General features: G+C 36.2%; 1 protein-coding gene across 2 annotated transcripts in view; it reads right to left on the bottom strand.

Moving 5' to 3' along the window:
• Window positions 1-15739, bottom strand: part of LOC132160860 (metabotropic glutamate receptor 4-like) — a 184899-nt gene that overhangs the window by 37099 nt on the left and 132061 nt on the right. For both annotated transcript variants that reach the window (XM_059570572.1, XM_059570571.1), the window contains exons 8-9: window positions 10909-11045; window positions 9211-10146 (exon numbers count right to left, since the gene is read on the bottom strand). In XM_059570572.1, the coding sequence (XP_059426555.1) occupies window positions 9211-10146; window positions 10909-11045 (1073 nt within the window). The remainder of the gene's footprint in view (window positions 1-9210; window positions 10147-10908; window positions 11046-15739) is intronic.

Here is a 15739-nt window from a genome sequence, read left to right as displayed (position 1 = left end):
TCGGCTACAGGTAACAACTCTTTCAGTAATTTAGTGGGTACAGGATCTAATAAACATGTTGTTGGTTTAGATACAGTGATAAGTTTATTTAGTTCTTCCTGTCCTATGGTTGTAAAGCACTGCAGTTTATCTTTGGGTGCGATGGATGAAACTGAAGTGTTAGACGCTGTAGAATCTACATTTGCTTGATGAAGTCATTACTATTAAACGTTGGTGGAATATTTGAATCAGGTGGCGTCTGGTAATTTGTTAATTTAGCCACTGTGCTAAACAAAAACCTTGGATTGTTTTGGTTATCTTCAATGAGTTTGTGTATATGCTCTGTTTTTAGAGTCTGTCTATAGCTGGACATACTGTTTTTCCATGCAATTCTAAAAACTTCCAAGTTAGTTTTTCTCCATTTGCGTTCAAGACTACGAGTTACTTTCTTGAGAGAGTGAGTATTACTGTTATACCATGGCACAGTACGTTTTTCTCTAACCTTTTTCAATTTGATAGGGGCAACAGCTTCTAATGTATTAGAGAAAATAGTGCCCATGTGTATTTTTGGGTAAATAATGCTCAATGTTTTTCAGCTTCTACAGTTATTGCCACATTGTCCATGTTTGATGTTTAATATATAGTCTGCTCTAAAATGAAAATGAATAGAAAAAAAAAGAAATAACCACTGAGCCACAGGAACATCATGTACCTTCTTTCCTGACAGATAGAGAGGTAATATATATAAAAATACATACTATATGTATTTGTATATATATATATATAATCTCTCTATCTGTCAGGAAAGAAGGTACATGATGTTCCTGTGGCTCAGTGGTAGAGCATCGCATTAGCAGCGCAAAAGGTTGTGGGTTCAATTCCCAGGAAACACACATTCTGGTAAAAAAAAAATAGTCTGAATACACTGTAAGTCACTTTGGATAAAGGTGTCTGTTAATGCATGAATGTAAATGCCTATACTGGTACCTTAAAGATGCATATTAGTATCTAAAGTGTACATATTAGAACCTAAAAAGGTACAAAAGTGTAGGTACCGCCCAAGTGACAGCTCTTGTACCTTTTTTTCTGTATATAATATATATATAATTATATAATTGTATATAATTCGTAATATAAAAATAGCATTACATAAATAATAATAATATTATTGTTAGTCATATAAATAATCCAATTCTGAAAAAAATTATAATTATAATAATTAAAACCATTTTCATTCTCAGGTTTTTTGACTCCATTCACTGTATATAACGAGCAGCTGTGAGCATGATTATCCGGCACGATGCCACAGAAAGAGAAACTAAACAACTGATAAAACTGTTGTGTCATTTGTCTTGGCTAGTTAGCATAGAAACTGGGATTAACTTGCAAGTAATTGCTTGGATGCTTTGTTGCGTCATGCCCGGGTGGGACACAGTGCAAGGCATTATTGCCTAAATAATGAGAGGGTAATCATGATTATTTTTAACCAACTACTTGGAGGGCTCTGTTTGTGACATGTTTTCAGTGGCACACAAACAGACACACACCCCAGCACTAATGGCTTCAGCCACTCCATAGCACTGCTGCGAACCCCTGCTGTGTGTTTTGGCTCTGGCGGACGTGACCTCGGCTCTGGCTCCTCTGTGTGTTGTGATTAAGTGTGACTCACTGCTGTGATCTCCATCCAGAGAGACTGACTGGAAAGCAGTTTCAGCACAAGTCGACAGGAAGGGTTAGGGCCACATCAGCTGTGCTGGGGCTCTTCTCGAAGAAGAGACAGATGGCTACCACCCAGCACTGGCCACTATAGACAATCCTAAAGTGTGCTATTGAAATATAGTGCAGTATCTTTAAAAACAGGTCCTTATAAGTTAGTCACGACACCAGCATTTCGATCTATTTTAGTCTAAACTATGTTGTTTCCACCATTAAATCACATTTAAAAGCCAAAGTAAATGATTAAAATAATATCCGAAAATATTTAGTTTGTATTAGTGCTGTCAAACGATTAATTGTGATTAATCGCATCCAAAATAAAGGTTTTTGTTTACATAATATATGAGTGTGCTGTGAATATTTATTATGGATATCAATACAAATATTTTGAAATTTATTTACAAATATTTGAAGTATATATTTAGAAAATATTTGCAATGTATTTAATATATAACCATAACATTTTCATGCATACATGCATGTGTATTTATATATACATAATAAATATACACAGTACCCACTATTAGTAATGCTAGATGTATAAAAATAATATAATTAGTATTTAAATACATTTATATTTAATATAAATATTAAATCTATAATTAATATTATACTTCATTAATAAATACATATTTATATCTAAATATAATTTATTTAAATATTTTAATTATATTTAAATATAATGACTAATTGTTTAACATTAATATAAAACAATGCCATCCTCCTTTAAATGCAGTTGGTAATAAAATGAAGAAACCAATTACGTGAGTGTTTTGTGTGCGTGTTTGTGTGTCAATATATAATAATGACATAATAGGCAGTGTTGGATTTATATGACTGCAACTATAAGTAAAACAAAAAAATACATTGTTTTTGTCAACTGAAATAAAGCTGAAAGTAAATAAATATATATATATATATATATATATATATATATATATATATATATATATATATATATATATATATATATATATATATATATATATATATATATATATATATATATATATATATAATATTAAAGATAAATAGAAAGATAAAAAAATCTATAAATAATTACATAAATAAAAATACTTATTTATTTATTGGCAGATATATAAAAAAAAAAAGCTAATTCAAAACCTAAAACCAAATAATAATACTAAAATAACAATGCATGGCTGTGTACATGATTTGGATAATGTCCTTGGATAAAATCTTGACACAAAATGTCAGCACCAGTTTACAACCACTTATGATAAACTGACTTTGTTAACATTTATACTTGCCAAGACACTTTCACCAAGAAGTGCATTTGACCATTCATGCGTTGAGTATATTACCACAAGGCATGAGTACCGATTACAGAGCATGCATGTATGTAGGCATGGAAAGCAGCCACCTGTCAGTTAAACAAAATATGTTGCATTAATTTTCATGCTTTGAAATCAAACAGAATTACATTTGACTTGGGCTAGAAAGCGATTATATAGCAATCACCCAGAATACCCAAGCAAACATTCAGAACACATTACAATAGCAAAGCAATGCTCTGGCAAACACCCACAACACCCTAGTACTGTAGAGTTTAAGCACCACTCAAATTGTCTACAGTGAAATAAAGCATAGTTGAGAGAGGACAGTAAATGATGGGATCAAGATATGTAACTTGTCACCGGTCAATATGTCGGAGGTCTAACCACATGGCCGTGGCTCAGACAAAAGCTATTGTACAATATAGTCCTTGGTCACTTAGTCAGCAGAGTCACATTTCCTAATTTAACCAGAAAATCTATTGCAGGGGTCCAACAAATCACCAGAAAGGAAAGCGAGCGGTCCATACATAGTGATTAAACCAGCCCGAAATTATTAGGTTTGGTCTATATGTCGAAATATCTCACTAATCTTGCTGAAACTGAAGTTGCAATTAGAGTCACAAAATGAGGATTTAATGACGCACACGATTCATAGCGGTATCTCATCAATGCCTCCGCCTCTGGCTCTGTATGTGCAGACAGCACACCTGCATCTAATGAGGCTTGTGAGAAATACTGAGATGGGAACTAGGCAGTGAATCAGGGTTAGTCCTCTGAGACAGTCTCTGTTGTTTCAACACATACAAAGTGTTCCACTTTTTTGCCCTCGAATTGCAACAACAAGTAAAAAAAAAAAAGGCTGCCGTTATTGCACTCCCACATATAAATGATGACTTGATAAAACATACACCGGAACGCCATCAACTTTAATCATGCAACAACTCACTCTGCCACTTCTTCACCTGCTGCTGCCAAATTATCTCTTGGGGTAAAGAACAAAAAAAATGAACAGCCATTCTTTTAAAGGAAGTAGGTCTTATGTCAACATCAGAGGCTTTTTAAGAAAGAAGTAGGTCTCATGGTAAAAGTGGTGCTGTGAAAAACACAGCTCAAAGGGATGTGAATATTTGTCATTCAAATGAACTATGCATTATCCACATTTAAAATCCTTCAATATGATGCCCACCAAAAAAAAAAATTCCTACTGTTGGATTACATGCTGCTTTGGATAAAATAAAACACAGAAACAATAGGTTTCATTTTTCCAGTATCTTGTCCAATCAAAGCATGCATCCAGGTCATCCCTGAATGTTGGAATTAATTAACTCTATATACCGTTTTGTTCACCCATAAATGAAAAGTTGCTAAAGATTGACTCACCCTCCAGTCACCCAAGAATGTTTCTTCATAAGAACAGATTTGGATAAATGTATCATTATATCACTTGCTCGTGGATCCCCTGCAATGAATGGGTGCCGTCAGATTGAGAGTTTAAACAGCTGATTAAAACATCACAATAATCCACAAGTAATTCACATCCATCAGTTCACATCTTGTGAAGTGGAAAGCTGCATGTTTGTAATAAACAAATCCATCAAGACTTTTTTAAACCGCTGCTATCTCCATCCATAGTATTGCTTTCTTCCAGTGAAAAGTCATCAGGAGAGAAATATGCACGGATCAAGAACTGCTTGCAAGCAAAAACAGTCCTAAACAAATATGTTGGTGGATATTGATGTGAGAGGACATCAGGGGATAAACTTTTTCACTGGAGGAAGCATAAGTATGGATTATGAAATTCTTCATACAGATCATTTTTGTGCAGGAAGGTGCTCAATTGAGCAGACACAACTTTTTCTAAAATTTTAGACATAAATGGAAGATTTGAAATGGGCCTATAATTTGCCAGTACACTAGGATCTAGTTTTGGTTTCTTAATAAGAGGCTTGATAAGCGCCAGCTTGAATGGTTTTGGGATGTGACCTAAAGATAACGATGAGTTAATGATATTCAGAAGCGGTTCTTCGGCTACAGGTAACAACTCTTTCAGTAATTTAGTGGGTACAGGATCTAATAAACATGTTGTTGGTTTAGATACAGTGATAAGTTTATTTAGTTCTTCCTGTCCTATGGTTGTAAAGCACTGCAGTTTATCTTTGGGTGCGATGGATGAAACTGAAGTGTTAGACGCTGTAGAATCTACATTTGCTTGATGAAGTCATTACTATTAAACGTTGGTGGAATATTTGAATCAGGTGGCGTCTGGTAATTTGTTAATTTAGCCACTGTGCTAAACAAAAACCTTGGATTGTTTTGGTTATCTTCAATGAGTTTGTGTATATGCTCTGTTTTTAGAGTCTGATGTGAGAGGACATCAGGGGATAAACTTTTTCACTGGAGGAAGCATAAGTATGGATTATGGACTGATATTTTAGTCAAAGGCAATGCTAAATTAATTAAAATGTCTTAATGATGGATGTGTTAATTGCAACACACAGATTTTCCTTTAACAAGTCAGTAATTGATGAACTGGAGTAGTGTGGATTACTTGTGGATTATTGTTTTGTTTTTACCAGCTGTATGGACTCTCAAACTGACAGCACCCATTCACTCCAGAGGATCCATTGTTGTAATGCAGAATGGAACTGGAATGGAAGTAAATTTTAAGTAAATTTTTATTTTTTAGTTTTTAACAGACTGTCTCCGATCCCAAGTTATTGCATCCTATGAACTTCTGGCTCAACCAATCATGTGAGTTTGGGAGCACAAGCACCTGTTTGACTGAGTAATGCTTCACAGGTTAGTAGGGAAAAAAGTACTTGTGTTTGAGCTCTGGCCAAAAGCACACTATAAAGTCAATGTTTTATTGCATTTTCCTTTATTATATTTCATAGCAGAGTGTTCCAGGCTTACACTGCATAGTACAGTCTGAATAGTCACTGTGTAGTATTAAATTCTATCAGTGAGAAGCAATTTTTTATATTTCAGAAATAAATGCACTCATGCATCTGTCTTCACAAGGTACTCATTTGTGACATCAAATGAATGACAGACTGAAGGAGTTCAATAACAGGATGTCGAAGAAACTGACATTTAACAGAGGTCAAGGGCCCCCTGCTACCACACCTGTCACATCGCTGACACACACCTGTATGTAAATAAGAGATGTTGACCTCGCTCAGAAAGAGACAGTGATTACTCCGTCAGCAACACAAAGGAGGAAAGCCCCTGCAAGTGAACCCTATGGCATGGTAACATGATGGCACTGCAATGATAGCTTCCAGTTTTGGAGGGCGGCGATGCATACAAATTGCAGTCCATGTAAGTCGAAATGCTTGACTTGACTTGAAGCTTTCTCAAAACCAGCATGAAAGAGGTTGTGATAACATCCAACAACAGAAAGAAGGATTTGTAAGTTTTGCTTACAATGTTTCATTGCACAATATGAATTGTAATATCAACTTGTACAGGGACATCAGATGAAATCAAGGCATCTTCACATAATCTGGCACATGTAAATCAATGTGAAGTTTTGAAAAAAAATACTGACAAATAAATCCAGATATTACTGCGCGTATATGAAAAGTATTTCTAATCATGCATATTCATAATATAATTACAAAGAATCAGCAAAAACACATTTAATTAACTGACATTTCAAAGTAGAAAGCCTAAAATATAGTATTTTCTTATAAAACATACTCGAATATACTCCAATTATATTTTAAGCTTAATAATTTCAATTAATTACACATGCTTTTTGATTAACCACTTAAACTGAAAATGTAAATGTAGAAATTAAAACAAAGAGGAGAAAAAATTGAAAAATGAGTAATGACAGAATTTTCAAGATGAATTTTGCCAGCACTTAATATATTAAGGATGGAAAAAAGCTACTTAATTGCATTGCATTCAATTGCTTTTTTATCTATTATAATCCACACTTTCATTTTTAAGATGCAGAAAATGATCGTGCTTCTTTTTTAAGTAAACAGTTTTATTTTAGACAGACAGGTTTTTATCAATAGTCAGATTTGACATGCATTCAAGATTACCCAACAAAGCAATCAAAAATCCATCTGGATCCGTCTGAAATCCAGGAAGGCAGCATGCTAAAGTCCTTAGACCACAATGAGGCCTTCCTGCCAGACTAGCTAATTTAAGAATCTTTTGGTTAAACCACAATAAGATGACCCTCCGATTAATCATTTGACAGGCTGATCAAATTCAGAAGGGACCAAACCAGCTGCCCACATTTAAATGTTCCAGAAAGCCTCCAAAGACATTCATTATTCACTTTGACATAAGATGACAAACAACTGATGGAGCCGGCATGCTGATGAGGCGTCTGGCAGAAATCGTGTGACAAGTGCACAGGCAGAGAGATAAGGTAAATCACAGGCCAGGAGGAAGTGAGGCATTTAATTGCTCTAAAAAGACATGTCATCTCTGACTCGCCAGGCTTTATTGTGCTTGCCAGCTTTGGATGATTGTGAGGTGCTCTTGTTTTGATATGTTAATTCCCCTCTGAAAACACTGTTTGTTGCACACACAGTGGTGGGATTTTGTCATAGGATGCATGCTTTATTTTCTGCACAAAAAAAACTGTTTCAGTCCTGTGATGTACAGAGCAGAATTAATTTCAAGCCCTGATTACACCATAAGAGGACTGATAGAATTTGAGTCTATAATATTGTTAAAAATTACCAGCCTTTTACAAGACTGATAGTTTTACTTTGAAATCTATATAAAAAAATTATTTAAAAAAGCATACTGTTGTTGTTCTACTACAACAAAAACTAAATAAAAGCTAAATAAAAACTGTAACCATTTAATTTACTGCAATACTGCAATAGCCTCTAGATCAGGTCTGTAACAGATTATTTTCTCACTTGCTCAAGAAAAGACTAAAATGTAGTCCATAACATCTTGATTAAGATTTTTAATAGCTCACTGAATTGATATCTTCTGACATAAAATTAGTTCTCAGTTTTTAGGAAGCCATTCATTCAAGTGCTCACATTTTTAATTTCATAACTTCATTCCTTCATGTTTTTTGTTTTTTTTTACTCATCATGTCCTGTTACTATCCAATCGTGAAAAGCATGAATTCCAAGATAAAAATGAGACCGACTGCAGTCCGATCACTCAAACGATCACCACTAATTGCTAAATTGCTAAAAGACTGTTCACAGAAAATTGCACTGAAAAATTACTGTAAAAATGACTGTGAAAGTACGTCAGCTAGTTTCCAGGAATACTGTAAATTCACACTAAAACCTTTTATGGTGTAGATGAAAGAATCAGATGCCTGGGAAACGTTGGGGGAAAAAAAGAGAAGAGAAGAAAGAGCATGTGATACAGGGTTACAGTTTCCGTCGTTATGATTTTCTCTGATCAGCAGAAACATAGTTGTTTCTTTGGGATCAGTGTAGGCAGGACATAGGCAAAATGCAATTACCTAAGTCAGTTCATACAATCTTATATCTGAACGAGTCATTCAAACGATGGTTAAAAAGGCACAGTGGGATACTGAGTTTAAAGCAGTAATGGCTCCCTAACAACAATTATAATAATACTCAAATAGCTGAAATTGCTTGTTCAAGGTTTTGCTAAGGGATACACTAATTAAATAAAACTCAGATTGAAAAACGAGAAAGCCTCTATCTTAAGCTTCACAAACAGAAGGTCCCAGGTTTTCTAACTGAAATGAGTAATGCAGCCAATGCACGTGTAGATGCATATATAATTCGGCCTCAAAATGAAGAGCCTTTTTGTTCCGAATTCTAAGTCAGTCAGTACTTGTCAATTGATTACATCATCTACAAAAAGCTGACACTCAATCTCCTTGCTATTTTCAAAGTCTCTTTTATCTTTGAGAGCGCAGTGCTTGACGGGCAAAAGAGAGAGCCTTTGTTTTTCCCAACTGCACATGTCCTTTTCAATATTCGAAGGAAACCATGTGAGTTCTGCACTGTAGCGCCAAACCTCATGATTCTCGATTTCTCTTTGAAATGAACTGTCTGTTTTACCGCTCTGCTTGATGTAAGGCCCAAATGAACAAAGTCAATTTGTTCCCACTGGTCTGTTTTTTGCTGAAAATGGACTGCACTGAATGGCATGTTTTGTAGGAACCTGGGGCTGTAAATGCTGTCATTACTTTAAAACGTTTGATTGCCATGGTCTTGAGGAATTGCGCTCACTCATCTGCTCTTACCTTTTCCGTCGACTGCGACGTCCCAAAGAAAATGGGGATGAAAGCGAGCCAGATGATGCAGGTGGTGTACATGGTGAACCCGATGGGCTTGGCCTCATTGAAGGTCTCGGGCACCCCTCGCGTCTTGATGGCGTACACCGTGCACGTCACCATCAGCAACATGCTGTATCCCAGGAGGCAGATGAGCGACAAGTCTGATATGTCGCACTTTAGGACTCCGCGCGCCATCTCGGGATCTGCCGTGCGCTGGTCCTCGTAGTCAATGAGAGCTTGGGAAGGGTCCATTGCGAACCAGATGCACACCCCTAGAAGCTGAACGGAAATCAAGCTGAAGGTGATTACCAACTGTGAAGCCGGACTGATAAAGCGTGGCGCGCTCACAGTCATTTTTCCCTGCTCAAAAATCCGATAAATCCGATTGGTTTTGGTGAGCAGCGCCGCATAGCTGATGCTCATCCCGAGCCCCAGGAAAATTCGCCTGAGCGAACAGATCCCTACATCTGGGGTTGAGATCATCAGGAAGGTGGTGGCGTAACACAGAAAGATTCCCGTAAGCAGGACATAGCTAAGCTCCCGTCCGGATGCCTTAACAATCGGCGTGTCATTGTAGCGAATGAAGGTGACCACAACAAAAAGAGTGGCTATGATGCCGAGAATAGCAATCAGGACCGGAATGACTGCCCAGGGTGAGCTCCACTCCAGCTTCACAATCGGAATGGGCTGGCAGCTTGTGTGATTCTTGTTAGGTCTTAAATCAAAGCGGCACATCTTGCAGGTGTAGAGGTCGTGCTGATACTGGTAACCATCGCAGCGATCGCAGAGCCAGCAGCAAGACATGCCCTTAACAATCTTTTTACGCCACCCAGGATTGCAGGGCTGACTGCAGATGGAAGTCGGCACCTGCTTCACTCCACCTGGCCACTGCATCGCCCGCATCTGAATTGCAAAAAACAAAAAAACAGTATTTACCATTTATCACGGCTAAAGACGAAACAATGTTTAACATCTCAAATGAATGTTTTAATTTCCTCAGCTGTTGACTCATTAAATGAATTCTCTGGGATCTCAAAGGAGCCATTTTAAGCAGTGTTCCTTAAGGCTATGCTTCAAACCCTTTTCATAAGCGACGTGTGCGTCAAGTTCACCAAAAAGTGAAAACCGTGTTAGTGTTTGCTTACTCTCACTTCACTCCAAACCCATATGCTGCTTGTTTTTCTGCAGAATGCTTTTCAGAGATTATTGTGCAGCTCGTTATAAAATGACAAAAAGAACTCGTAAAACGCCCCAAAAAAAAAGTCTATTTGATTTATGTTCTATAATTTTACAGCCATGTGTTTAAGGAAAAGATCATACTGTAAGTCTTTATTATACAAATAATACTAATACTAAGAAGTGTTACTGGCTACTTCACTTGTGTACAACATGACATGCCATTTTTTTATTCTCGACACTTCCTTCAGATTATAAAAATATTCATTTTGGTGTGTAACACAAAGCAATTCAATGACTTAAAATTCACAAACATTTTCATACAGAATTTTTTATTTTTTGCCTTGTTTACAGTTTGAAATCTATTATCAAACTTGTCGTATGGAAATAACTGATATAGATTATTTTAAAAAGCCTACATTTGTGTTGGACAAAAATAATAACAAAATTGCGGGTGAAAAACAAGACAAGAATTTTATATATACTTACATTTAGGTAAAGTTGGTCAGTCCAGTGGCCGATGGTTTTGTATTCAGCTGTTTTGTTCTTTATCTGGTACTGGTAGATATCGTAACGGCCTGGGGCATCTCCGTTCTCATTGAACTGCACCGGACTGCCGGCAATGCCTGAAGATGTGAGCAGAGAAATCTGATTATAGGATGCAAAAAGTGTTGCACCATATAGCTTCACAGTAATGAGTAACTGCTCATGTACAGAGATATCCAGGTCAGCGTCCAATATCTGTGAACGAAATTTACCTGAGATTGATGGTGAGCTGGAAACTGCAATATGTTAAGCTTGACTAAATGTGCTAGCAGTCAATTTAATAGAGCTTTTGTTAAATATATTGCTTTGGAGGTTACTTAATACTATATCTAAGCTATAGTAAATAACAATGTGTGTTTCAAAACCACTTATTTGTAATATAACAATAAGCATTGTACCTAAAGTAGAAAAAAGGACCTCATTTAAATCTGAAAAAAAAAAACCCTGCATTACCACTATAGTATAAAATGCATGGGCATATTCATTTAGCTCCATTTAAACAAGTCGAAATTCCCTTTGCAGATATCTATCCTCAAGCACGTTGAGTGCAATTTCTATTTTGCGAGAGCAATAACTTATGGAAGGAGGCAGGCGAGGAGGACAGGATAACAATGGTGCAGCATCCCATGATGCATTTTAGATTAGGTGTCTTATTCTGTGGAAAACCCTGCTGTCTCAGGCTTTAAAGTTTCGGTTAAGCTATCTGTATTCCAAGCACCTGACCGTGTCCAACTTAATTCCCTGGACCCTGTGCAGCCGAGTCTACCGAACAATAGCATAAGAAATTGTGTTTTCACTACTCGTGTTTGCGTTATAACTATTTTGAGGCACAATTCTCACTGAAATCTAAGGGTGATTATCAGCAATGGTGGATTTCTGGTGATGAATATCCATTCTTCTTTGTGCAGGCTTGGAAGCTGCAAGAGGCTTATTTCAAACTCTGATGAGTCAACCGCTCTGGATTAGGGAATTAAGATTTTTTACAGCCATGCTTGGTGGCGGTGCAGTTCACCATATAAAGCAGACAGATGTAAAGGATTATGAGAATTTCATAAGGACAAAATATTCATCAAAACAAGAGGGTGCATACGATTGAGATTCCCAAAGTAAGCACTCAGTTACTGACTCATTCAGGCGTATGACCTTACCATATTAATTTATCATCAGCAGTGCTCAAACTTGAGCCTATGTACTAAATGCCAGTGCACAACTTGTCCCACACATTTGTGCTATGGATATGAGTGATAGCTCAAATCTTGTGGGTTAAAATCTTGTGAGTAGCACTGTGGTATTATGTTTCTAATCATAAAATTTAAGATTTTTAAGTATTTTTTAAATAGCAATGCCTTAGTAACCCTCTCAAACACCTGAGAAACAACATATTACTCACAAGACTTTAGCAACCACACTGCAAAATCTAGTTACTAAACATGATATAGACAGTACCAGTGTTATGAAATCTTTGTTTGTTATTCAGTATGGGGTTCTAACTCTACCAGGAAGATGCCACTAAACAGTGAACTGTCCCCAGACATATATCCTTATTAGAGCCGTGAGTGTACTCCACAGCATCAAAGGGTTGAGAGTTTTCTTCTGAGGTTCACTTGATGAGACATTGTGCAGCACTTCAAACAATGGGATCAGGGAGAAACACAGGTAGACTTCCACCTCCAGAGACAGAGCTTTCCACTCAGCCAAGAGATTCTTCTCCAACCATAATATTCAGCAGAGAAGACACATGGTCACTGCCAGCATCACAATGAGTCTTTGTCCTAAAGACCACTGAAAATCATACTGATAGAACCATAGAACAATAGAATGATAAACAGAAGGATAGATAGAATGATAATTATACAGACAAACAGATATAGATAGACAGACAGACAGACAGACAGACAGATAGCTAGACAGACAGACAGACAGATAGACAGATAGACAGATAGACAGATAGATAGATAGATAGATAGATAGATAGATAGATAGATAGATAGATAGATAGATAGATAGACAGATAGATAGATAGATAGATAGATAGATAGATAGATAGATAGATAGATAGATAGATAGATAGATGTGTAATGATACTCTCCAAAATGCCACTCAGGCAGATGCAGAGGAGAAGAATTGTTAAATAAAAGTTGTTATTTTAATATTTTTTGCGCACAAAAAAGTATTATCTTGTAAAATTATTTTCCGAAGATGGACAAAGGTCTTGCAGGTTTGAAACGACATGAAGGTGAGTAATTAATGATATGATTTACATTTTTGGATGAACTATTCCTTTAATGAAACTGAAAATTAAAGCATTCTGTGCTTTATCACCAGCCATCAGCAGGACTTTAAGGGAACAATCCACTATTTTTGATCATTGAATCAGATTAGACCATTAGCATCTTGCTCAAAAATGACCAAATATTTTTTATATTTTTTTATATTTAAAACTTGACTCTTCTGTAGTTACATTGTGTACTAAAACCGACAGAAAATGAAAAGTTCAGATTTTCAATGCCGATATGGCTAGGAACTATACTCTCATTCCCACATAATAATCAATTAACTTTGCTGCTGTACCATGGGTAAAGCAGCCACAGTGATATTACGCAGTGCCCGAAAATAGTCCCCAGCTAACTTCCAGCAGTAGCCTATTTTAGGCACTGCTTACTATTATTGCGCCTGCTGCACCAGTGGTCCAGAAACTCATTGAAACACTTTGGTCATTTTTGAAAAATATTGAGAAAAAATATTTCAACTCTTTGGTCATTTTTGAGCAAGATGCTAACAGTCTAATCAGATTCAATGATCTATGCTAAGCTACAGCTAAAGTGCTACTGCCAGACACAGAGATCGGCTGAATGGATTCGAAAACAGTAAAACTCAACTGTTTACCTCTAGAGCAGTTGGACAATGTGCCTATTTAAAAAAATAGTAGAGTGTTCCTTTAAGGCCCATTTTGGTAGTAATTTATGTTGTTAAAAAGACAATGTGGAAGAAGCCTGCAATTTGAAGAAGTTTGGGACTAGTGGTGGACAGTAATGAAGTAGTTTGACTTTTTTCAAGTATCTGTACTTTAACTGGTGTAATTTTATTTTGAGTAACTTTACATTTCAAAGCATAAGTTCATACTTTGTATTTCACTACATTTCATAAAACTTATCATTATTCCTTATAATATATCACGTGCTCCAAGACACAGAAGCAGTGTCTGATTTATGAAAAACTTGTTAAATCGGTTCGCAAATCGCACCAAAAGATTAATTCATGAATTGGAATGAGCCGATTGCAGATGTTCTCGAGGCAACAACTCACTGATTCAAATGATCAGTTTAGTGTGAGTCTCCAGTGAACTGAATAGACAAGTAAGAACCAGGAGATCTTATGAGTGCATGCGCATCTGATGCTGTTAAATGTAAGTAACTATTGTCGAATTTTAGGATTAATTATTGTAACTGACTATCATATTTAGGTCAAAGCTGTCCGTTGTCAGTGTCCTGCCTAACTGTCTAGTTAAATTGTGCTAAGCTGAGGTAATTTTATAAAAATAAAAGCCAAATATTTTTATTCAACCACCTAGATAGATTAAATCTAAGGGGAAAAGAAAGGATGTGATGTTCAGAACATGGTTACTACAGTAATTATCAAAGTGGGACGTGATGCCCTCTGGGGGCATTTGACATGGGGTGTTTTTACACCACAGACGTGGTTTGAGCAGAAAAAAATCATTATGAAAATCTAATTATATTTTCCTTATTATATTCATTATTTCCTTATTGGTTATTTTGGGAAAATCCCAGGTATTTTGAGCAGTAGGATTATAAAAAATATATGCTAACATAAAATTAAATGATATAAGTAACCTATATAAAACTGCAAAATAAACATTCATCTATCGGTACTTTTTACTTAAAAAGTACATAAAAAAATCAAGTACTATTGTACTTTCACTCGAGTAAAATTGAAAACTGTGTAATTTTACTGGAGTAATATTTTATTATACGGATTTGTACTTTAACTCAAGTACTTGATTTTTGTATACTATGTCCACCACTTTTTGGAAGCAAAGCCAGCAGTTTAAAGGCCTCACACTCAGTAAACTTACAAAGAAGAAACCACTCTGGACAAGAGTGATGGCTACACAAACAGAAAAGTGATGGGCCGCCTCGTTCAATCAGGCTATTCAAGCCTCTAAAATAACTAACCTCACTCAAAGTCACATGGAAAGGGGAGGACGGGGTTAAGTGTGAAAAGTAGCACTGAAAACGTGCAATGGTTACTAGACAGCTTTGGCTACATACAGCAGGTCTCAAATCTTGCAAAACAAGTCTTTTTTATCAGGCTTATGGTTATATAGCGGTAAATCGCTGCCAGACACTGGATCTCAGCTCATCTGCTGCAAACGTCTGCCATGGCCACTTCTGAAGTGGCAGGAGAAGTGTTGCAAACTGACTGCATTCTGAACACAATTATAGTTATCAGCATATCTGTTCATTAACAGAATAAGATGACACTGAGTAATACAAAAGCTGTTGTTTTGTTGTAAATAGGGTAATAGGTAGCCCAGTATGTAATGATAAAAGAGTTCAAGTCAAGTAAGCTCAACAATAAAGCTCAACTTGACTTGACATTAAAAAATCGGAGAACTTTGTTGCAGGATTAGTGGTAGGTTTTTTATTAATGTAAAAAGAATTAACAAGAAATATAATCTAATATGAAATTGAGCATGTAAAGCTCAGACGTTCATACAGGAGAACACGATCATCAAGCTGTAAGCAGGATC

This window comes from Carassius carassius, chromosome 17 (assembly GCF_963082965.1).
Source record: "Carassius carassius chromosome 17, fCarCar2.1, whole genome shotgun sequence".
Lineage (NCBI taxonomy): Eukaryota > Metazoa > Chordata > Actinopteri > Cypriniformes > Cyprinidae > Carassius > Carassius carassius.
Note: the sequence above shows the minus strand (reverse complement) of the source record. Positions and strands in the feature narration are given on the sequence as shown.